Source organism: Sinocyclocheilus rhinocerous, unplaced genomic scaffold (assembly GCF_001515625.1).
Source record: "Sinocyclocheilus rhinocerous isolate Xijiao unplaced genomic scaffold, SAMN03320098_v1.1 scaffold100, whole genome shotgun sequence".
Lineage (NCBI taxonomy): Eukaryota > Metazoa > Chordata > Actinopteri > Cypriniformes > Cyprinidae > Sinocyclocheilus > Sinocyclocheilus rhinocerous.
The window spans coordinates 745,086-755,392 of record NW_015624543.1 but is presented as its reverse complement, the minus strand read 5'-3'; the positions used below and the strand labels follow the sequence as shown (position 1 = coordinate 755,392).

Below are 10,307 nucleotides of genomic sequence, written 5' to 3'. Positions count from 1 at the left end.
TCCAGTATGAATGAAACAGACATTAAATGTGTTTATAGCGCTCAATAATGGCCAATCCATCCTATTTTGGGTATTTATTTATTTATTTAAAGTATTGGTTCAGGCACCGTTTAGGCACCGGTACCGTTTTAAAAGTATCGATTTGGCACTGGTATCGTAAAAAACCCAAACGATACCCAACCCTAGTTGTATAAGAGTTTTCAAAGTAAACTCAGTATATGGGTGTACCTCTCATTGTCTGTTCTTTTTCAACCAAGTAAGTGTTGGTGCTCGACTGGAGGATATGTTAACCTCTTTCAGAAGATTTTCCACTAAGCTAAACTGCAATATAACTGGTACACAAACAAACAGCACATTTCTGTTCTCCTAATTCTAGTTTGAGAACTTATTTTAACATCTAAATAAAATTAATCATCACAAGCTGGCTTTGATTAAATGTTTTTACATACAGGCCCGGTTTCATAGACAGGGCTTAGCCTAAGCCAGGATTAGGCCATAGTTCAATTAGGACATTTAAGTAATTTTTATAAACATGCCTTAGAAAAAAGTATTACTGGTGTGCATCTTAAGACAAAACAAAGGCACTGACATGTTTTAAGATCAGTCAGTGCAAGTTTCTTTCAGTTGAAACAGCTCAGATTTACATTTTAGTCTAGGACTAGGCTTAAGCCTTGTCTGTGAAACCGGGGGACAGTATATTATGAACAAAATGTATAGTTATCAATTTAAATATATGATATTTTAAAAAAATTATAATTTAATTTCACACAACTGGATCATTCTGTGTAAGTGATAAAAATTTGGGGTCAATAAGATTTTTTTTTTTGAAAGAAATGAAAACTTATATTCTGCAAGGATGCATTACATTGACAAAAGTGTCAGTAAAGATTTTATAATGTTACAGAAGATTACTATTTTAAATAAACACTGATCATTTGAAACGTATTCTATTAATCAAATCATCAATCAAATAATAATAAAAAAATGTTTTCCACAAAAATATTAAGCAGCACAACTGTTTTCAACATTGATAATAATAAGAAATTTTTGTACCAAAATCAGCATCAAATCATCATATTAGAATAATTTCTGAAGGATCATGTGACAATGAGGACTGGAGTAATGGCTTCTGAAAATACAGATTTGATAGCACAAGAATAAACGGCACTTTAAAATATATTAAAATAGAAAACAGCTGTTTTAAATTGTAATAATATTCTGCAATTTACCTATTTTTATTGTAGTTTTTTGATCAAATAAATGCAGCTATGGTGGGCAAAATATAATTCTTTCAAAAACAAAAATCTTACTAACCCCATTTATTTATTGTTTTATTTATTTATTTATTATTATTATTACTTTTTTTGCATAACAAACTAAATTTCTAGTTATCAGTTCAAATAAACGATATTTATAAATGCAATTAATTTCAGACTGTGGAAAAAAGTGGATAAATCAGTGTCTGGAGAAGCTGTTTAAGTCACAAAACTATGAATAGAAAAAGTTGGAAAATGCATGAGGACTCAGGGGTACTAACCTGGACATGGCGTAGTATTGCACTCCTGGAACTCTTGGGCAGGACCGAGGCAGGTGATTCCTCCATATTTGGGTTTGGGGTTGGAGCAGGTGCGTTTGCGGTTTCGGACACCTGAGCTACAGTCCTGACTACATTGGCTCCAAGGCCCCCAGGCAGACCAGCCTCCATTTATGGTCAATCCAGTGATCCGTCCAGAACGCAGCAAATCTCCTAAAACAAGAATAAACACACACAAGACTAGGTCAAATAGAATCATGGGAATTTGATGCTCTTAAATAAACCCTGACAGGGCTTTCATTTCAGAATTTTCTGAGATTAATATTTCAAAAAATGTTTCAATCTATTATTTAAAAAAAAATCATCCATACTACCTGAACTATTTCAAAAGAATAGCTCAGACAGCAAAATGGATTTTCACATCATAGTTATCCATGCCATTCACAACTATTACAGCAGATACATTTATCTTATCAAACAGAGTGTTTTTGCCGCAGAGTATCTCTCTATCCGTCTGCACCGTGACCTCTGTGTTTGTACCTCTGACCTTGAGCGTGATCCATCTGTGACAGTCCCTGTGAGCCACAGCCATTTATCCATGCGACGGCGCTACATGGGTCGACCTATAATCTCTCCAGCACCACAGCACACAGCCCTCTCAAAGGTAATAGACTACTTCATAATCTACTCACACCTCAAAGCGGGGCGCCTGGCTCTGATGGCTAATGGCAAGGGAACACAGGTGTCAGTGCATGCTAGACCCGCAGGAAAACAAACCGTGCTGCGTTCAGTAACTTTAACCAAGAAATGACTGACTACATTGATTTTTACAAAAGTGTAAAGTCATATTATGGAATTGGATTTGACTTTGCTGTGCTTGCTGGTTGTTAAGATCCCATGCAAAGTGAAGAAGACAAATTGCGATTAAATACTTTAAAAAAGGCAACGCTAAAGCATACGCTCTGAACTTTCCTGACCCAGATTCTGTGATTTCTTAGACAATAGGATCAGCGGTATATCTGCCGAGTGAGATGGGTGGCATTATATGCTGCACAATCAAGGAAATGAATAGCTCTTGTGGATTAAGAGTGTGGCTTTTACGCAATTCCCCAGAGCTGTCGTAAACTGTCTGGCGGTCACCCGTGCTTATTAAAAGTTAGGGGGTGGGCAATTAGAATGGACTCCCTGATGGGTTTGCGTAGTGGGTGGTTAACGCCTCTGCAAATACATGTAATTACCATTGACATACAGCGTTCTAGCGTCGCAAGAGACACAAATGGTCAACTGAACAGTGTGGGGTGCTCATAAACACCAGGGTCCAAAAGTCTGAGACCACTGGTAAAAATGCTTCTCTTTGTTTTTATTTCTATTATATTTTAGGTATGCACGGTATCGAATTTTTGCCGATATCTGATATGCCGATATTTTTCAACTTAATTTGGCTGATACGGATATATTTCCTTTTGTTTGGAAACAACACCAAGTCTCTCCTGTGATTATAAACAAATTATATAAACAAAAACTTACTTGTTAGAATTAAGCCATTATCGGACGATTCTGATAACATTCCGATAATATCGTGCATCCCTACTCTATTTCATTTTTTTATTTAATATAATTTAATAATTGTAAAATTAAGATTTATATTAATTTGTATTTTTTTAAGTCTCAAATTATATTTTTTGTAATTAAATGTAATTTAACATTTTAAGTATAAATTACATTATTTGTACCTAATGAATACAATCTAACAGTTTTTAAATAAGTTATTATTAATTTGTAATTATCAAACATACATTTTTTAAATTTGTTAATTTTTTATTTTAATTTAATTAATTAGAAATTATATGAATTTGTAAATATTGACTATAATTTAATATTTTTAAAATAATACAATCATTCATACATTATTATTCATAATACATACATTCATGATTGAATATAATTTAACAGCTTTTTACATTAGAAATGACTAATTTGAAATTATTAAATCTAATTTAACAGATTTAAAAAAAATAAAACTACATGATTTGCAACTACTGAATGAATTCTAATAGCTTTTTAAATGAGAAATTGTAATTGCAATTATTAAATATAATTTAACAGTTTTCTAAAAATGACAAATAATATTTTTCTAATATTAAAACTAGTTTAATATTTTTTTATTAATTAATAATTATTTCACATTTATATTATATTATTTGTAATTAGCAAAAATAATTTGTTTTTAAAATACAAATTCAATTTATTTGTAATTATTAAAAAGAATCGTTTTAAATTACAAAATATAATGACACATTATCATAACAATTTGAAAGAACTGAACTGAAAAAAAAAATCATAATGTCTTTGGTTTGCGTCTGTTTTGCTTTAATAAAAGCAGCACTCGAGATGCATGAACTGCAAAAGTTTTAAATTTGCATTTAGTATAGGTTCAGTTTTAAATTACATTTTTAATCCCAGATTTTCAGATGTTCTCTCAGACTTTTGGGCCTGACTGTATAAGGTTGAGATTTTCTATTTTGTAACCAAGGACAGTTGTATTGCACCACAGAGAAATTTGCCAGCTGAGATCCTAAGGTCTGCAGAATCTGACACTGAGTGGGATTCTAACTGATGGCAGATCTGTGGGGAACCGACAGTAAATAGCCTTGGAGATATCAGCTGCTTCTCAGAGAAAAGGAGGTGGAAAGAAAGAAAAAAAAAGAGAGAGAAAGACAGAGATGAAGAGATGGAGCTGCCCGTGCAGCATGGTATTTAGATGAGAAAATAGTGCTAAAGTCACATGCTAAAATTATGTGCTATTGTTTCTGAGATAAATGAAGGCATCACTCATAGCCAAATTACAAACCTGGGCCATCATCAGTTACAGCCTCTGGCTTATGCTGCAAAGAATCTCAAGGTTTTAAGATAGCTTGACTGTTTGGCAGCATTTTCATTTTAGCCACTGCCATTACTCCAGCAAACAAATAGCTATAATGGTGCATGTATTGATTTTTATTGTACTGAAGGTTAAGTGTTAAACACTTGCACTAAAAGAAAAATGGTGCTGTATGGTAAAGAAAGCTACAGAGCTTTTTTTGTGTGCAAAAAATGTTGTTATCACCCTTTCAGTTTCTAAACTATAGCTCATGAAATTGCAAACTATTCCCTCATTTTCACAGTTTGTACCTCTTAATGTTTAAACTACCCAAATTGGATCGACTAATCAGTGGGTTGCCTGAACAACTATTAACATAATAACTACTTAATAATAATTAGGCTGGTCTGAGGTTCATATGACCCCGATCAGATATGTTTTTTTAGGGGTTAGGCGTATTAGAAACATTCTTGTTTAAAATGTTCAACAACAGCTAGATGGAGCAAAACAGCACAGAATGCAGGGGTCTCAAGATGTACTATTGTTGGACTGTTTTTAATTTGATATGGTTTTCTAAAAAATGTGGCAGGACACTCATAAAAACAGAGCAAGATGTGACAACAGACAAGGATACACAAAAGTTTGCGGTCGGAAAGATTTTTTAAATGTTTTTGAAAGACGTCTCTTGCACTAACTAAGGTGGTATTTGTTTGATCAAAAAATAAAAATGGTAATATGGTCAAATATTATTACAGTTTAAAATAGCTGTTTTATATTTTAATATATTGTCAAATGTAATTTATTCCTGTGATGCAAAGCTAAATTTTCAGTATCATTACTCCAGTCTTCAGTGTCACATGAACCTTCAGAAGAATCGTTCTAATATACAGATTTGGTGCTCAAGAAACATTTCTCGTTATGATCAATGCTGAAAACAGTTGTGCTGATTAATATTTTTGTGGAAACCATAAAACAATACCATTTAAAAGTAAATAAAAACAAACTATATAATAATAATAATAATAATTTTATTCAGCAAGAACGCAGTAAATTGATCAAAAGTGTCACACGATCCTTCAGAAATCATTTTAATATGCTGATTTGGTGCTCAATAAGCATTTCTTATTATTATCAATGTCGAAACAGTAATAGTTTTTTTCAGGATTCTTTGATAAACAGAATCTTCAAAAGAACAGCATTTATTTGAAATAGAAATCTTTTGTAAGCTTATAAATGTCTTAAACCAACTTTTGTCTGAATGCATATGGCTGTAGCAGTGGCATTTTACAGGGGATGAATTTAAAGATTTTTCAGAGTGTTTTTTTTTTTAACCATGTAATCTGTCTAAAAGCGAAAACCCAGCACGCTGTCTGCATGTTAACTTAAGCACTGCTGAAAATGTGTCAGATGACTAGATGATTGTCATCTGTACCTTGAATAATCTCAGAGGACAGAATTTTCAAACGTATAAACACTGGTAAATTTAACTGATGATCATCAAAGTTTGAACAAACACAGGCAGCAGTTTATCAAAGAAAGTGATGTTGATATCTGACAATGTTTTATATTTTTATTCAGGTTAATCTACTTATAATAATTAAGTAAACAGACTGCAGCTCACTGAATCAGTGAATAACGACCAGCTGCTGTGGACACTGATAATTTCTTTCATTGCTCTTAAAAAGACAGCAGAGAAATCAAGGAACCTTATCTGCACAAAGCCGATTTACATTTGCCTAACAAAAAAACGGACATCAAATGCATTTCCAATCTGAAAATGTCAGCCAGGGCTGATTCTGCTGATCTTGTTTCTTTCATACTGTTGATATTAGACAGAGAGAGAAGCTCAGACCTCAAAGCCTTGATAAAATAGCAACAAACACGTGACTTCTACTTGACAATGCCAAGGTGACTTCCAGAGACCTGCTCACTCAGTTCATCTACAGACAACTGAATGTCTTTGTGCTTTTATAAATAAATTTTACAAAATGAAAAGAGCCGATTTTAACATAATACATAGTAGGCTTCAAAGATTGGTATTAGCTAACCAGCTAAGCTAATTCTAAGTCAACAAGTAGCTTTGAGTGTCTTAACAACACGAGTATTGTGTTGACAATATTCTAGAACCCTTGATGTAACCACATACAGTCATTCCTCCACTTGAGATTGTTCCACATGAACACATGCAATGACACGCTGTGCTTTATCACCCTCTCTTTCACACAGGCATGGCTTATGGATTCAAATCGATATGGGCCAGCCGAGACATGAGGCTAAATCTTGGCCAAGTGGCAGCCCATTCATTTCAGAACTCATCTTCCCTTGTGGCTTCACTGACATCAACACACATCTTTAGTGTGGAGGTGATTATAGACTAGGCCTCCTCTGTACGATATGCAGTACATTAACAACTGTCCGAAAGCCCTTAGAAGAAACATCTGTCATGACGGGGCATGCAGCGGTGTAGCTGGGTGCGTCAAGCTAAATTATGGTTTAAATGCAGAAATTATTCATGTGTATGTTGGGCACTTAATATTTGTGAATGATACTGATGCAGCACTGGTGAATCATATGAGAGTCTGATGTGTCAGAGAAATACAGATCGCCGGGAATACTACAGAGAAATTTAAAACGAACTTTGCAGATGATGTTAACACCTCTAAAAATGGCTGTGTGTGTGTGTCTGTATATGCACGTATGTATATGTGAATGTAAAGAATTATCTTATGCTCACCAAGACTGGATTTAATTGATCAAAAACGCAGTAAAATCAGTAATATTTTGATATTTATTGAAATTTAAAATAACATAGCCATAACAGTTTTAATAGCCATTAGTCCAGTCATCAGTGTCACATGATCCTTCAGAAATTCTTTGAATATGCTGATCTGCAGCTCAAGAAACATTTTATATTACTGTCAATGTTGCTATGTTATGTTAAAATTCTTATTAATACCCATGTTGATTTTTTCAGGATTCTTAGATGAACAGAGTTCAAAATAAGTTCAAAAGTACAGCATTTATTTGAAATAAAATTTTTTTGTAACATTATAAATGTGTGTGTGTGTGTGTATATATGTATGTATAAGGCAGTCCTTAAAACGGAACTAAAAAAGTTTGAACTGTTACAGAAGATTTCGCCAGAAATCGATCCAGCAGTGTTCTATCACTTCACCACAGAGGTATCTGCTCAAGCATCGGTTCTGGCCACACACCAGCAACAATTAAACCGACTTACCTCGCTAACAGAGGAGATGGTAAAAGACCTTGCAAGCCCTTCGTCTGCAAGCACCCGAAGCCCACACCTCTCCTCCGAATCCACCGCTTCAAGCCCCGGTTTCACCTACCTCCACCGCCAGCCCTCGTTTGGCGTTCCCCGAGAAGTTTGATGGCTCACCCTCAAAATGTAAGGGTTTCCTACTCCAATGTTCCATGTTTGTTCACCAACATGGGTTATGTTGTATTCCACAGACGATAGTTGCATCGCATTTGTCTGTTCGCTTCTCACTGGAAGGGTGTTGGAGTGGGCTACCGCGGTGTGGAATGAGAATCAGGGTGTCTTTCCTTCCTTCTCGGCCTTCATCCAGCGGTTCAAGGAGGTGTTCGAACATTCCGCTGATGGAAAGGAGGCGGGCGAGCAGCTGTTATCGTTACGCCAGGGCAGAGGTTCGGCGTCGGATTACGCTCTCTCGTTCCGCACTCTCGCTGCACAAACAGGGTGGCCGGAGGATCCTCTCAAACTACACTTCCGCAGAGGTCTGAGCATAGAACTGCAGTCTGAATTAGCCTGTCGAGACGAGGGGAGATCCTTGAATCAATTAATCGAACTGGTCATTCGGATTGACAACCTCCTTCGCTCTCGTCGTCAGACTCGGCTCTCTTCGGCTCCAGTCGGTGCGTCATTGCCACTTCCTGACACAGAACCCATGCAGATCGGCGTTACTCATCTCAGAGGGAGGGAGAGAGAGAGACGCATTCGCCAGAATCTGTGCCTATACTGCGGACTATCTGGACACATGAGAGTTTCCTGTCCCACGCGGCCACCTCGCAATCTGTCTCCGGTGAGTCCGAATTTCAGTACTTCCACTGCTTTAGAGATTCCAGTCATCTTAAAATTTAATGGGCAGATCATGGAGGCTATGGTTTTGATAGACTCAGGGGCTGCAGGAAATTTCATTGATGCTAGTTTTGCCAAAACTCATAATATTCCTCTTGTTCCCTGTACGTCTCATGTGGCAGTGCTAGATGGCCGCCCGCTGGGCACTGGCCAAATCCAATTTACTACCACGGACCTTCAATTATGCACTGGAGCTCTTCACACCGAACTTATCCGCCTCTTCGTATTCCAATCCCCACGTACACCTGTCATTCTGGGACTGCTTACAACCTCATTCGCATCCGTGAGGGTGATGAATGGAAGACTGCTTTCTCTACCACAACTGGGCACTACGAGTATTTTGTTATGCCGTTCGGGCTTGCCAACAGTCCTTCAGTGTTCCAGGCCTTCATCAATGATGTGTTCAGAGACATGTTAAATCGCTGGGTCATTGTTTACATTGAAGACATCCTAATTTACTCAGACTCGTACGAGGATCATGTCAAGCATGTCCGGGCGGTCTTAAAACGTCTCATCAGCCACCAGCTATATGCAAAAGCGGAGAAGTGTGAGTTTCATCAGGAGACAGTATCATTCCTCGGATACGTGATCAGTTCAGGAGGGGTGGCCATGGACGACAAGAAGGTACGAGCCGTTGTCGACTGGTCTCTACCTGCCACCGTAAAGGAACTACAACGCTTCCTAGGATTTGCCAACTTCTATCGGAGATTCATTCGTAACTTCAGCACAGTGGCAGCTCCCATGACTTCTATGACTAAGAAGGGTAGTCAACGCCTCGAATGGTCCTCAGCAGCCCGTTCAGCCTTCCAGACCCTCAAGGAGAGATTTACAACCGCACCCATCTTGTACCATCCCGACCCAGAACGAGAGTTTATTGTGGAGGTGGACGCATCCAGCACGGGCATTGGGGCAGTTCTCTCTCAACGACATGGTAACCCGCCTAAGTTATATCCCTGCGCCTTTTATTCCCGGAAACTCAATCCCACCGAGCAGAATTACGATGTGGGCAACCGAGAACTTCTTGCCATGAAGGTCGCCTTTGAAGAGTGGCGTCACTGGCTCGAGGGAGCCAAACACCCCTTTATTGTACTCACCGATCACCGCAATCTGGAATATCTGAAATCAGCCAAAAGACTCAATCATAGACAGGCAAGATGGTCACTATTCTTCACCAGATTTGACTTCACAATAACCTACCGTCCAGGCTCTCAAAACACTAAGGCGGATGCCCTATCTATCTCGACTCTATGAATCGTCCACACTGTCTCCCAGTCAGGAATCCATCATTCCGGCTACCATCATTCTCGCACCCGTACAATGGGACATCATGACTGAGCCACTGCTCTTGAGACAGCCGAGGTCCTCTGCAGCTATGTATTCAGGTTTTACGGCCTTCCTGAAGACGTAGTCTCTGATCGGGGCCCCCAGTTCACCTCCCGAGTCTGGTCCGCTTTCTGCCGACAGCTCAACATCAATGTCAGTCTCACCTCCGGGTATCACCCACAGTCGAACGGTCAGGTGGAACGTCTAAATCAGGAACTCACTCGTTTCCTCCAATCATACTGCCATCGCAATCAGACCGACTGGAGCCGCTACTTACTATGGGCCGAGTATGCACAGAATTCACTCCGCAAACCTGCGACAGGTATCACCCCATTCCAATGTGTCCTGGGTTTCCAACCCCCATTATTCCCATGGTCCGGGGAACCATCAGAACTCCCGGCCGTTAACTCATGGCTACAACGAAGCGAGGAGATGTGGAATGAGGCTCATGTTCATCTCCAGAGAGCAGTCCA

General features: G+C 38.1%; 1 protein-coding gene across 1 annotated transcript in view; it reads right to left on the bottom strand.

Annotated features, from left to right (window-relative positions):
* Positions 1-10,307, bottom strand: part of LOC107741914 (semaphorin-5A) — a 96,338-nt gene that overhangs the window by 23,942 nt on the left and 62,089 nt on the right. Inside the window, exon 18 of the mRNA XM_016554723.1 lies at positions 1,538-1,747. Within this exon, the coding sequence (XP_016410209.1) occupies positions 1,538-1,747 (210 nt within the window). The remainder of the gene's footprint in view (positions 1-1,537; positions 1,748-10,307) is intronic.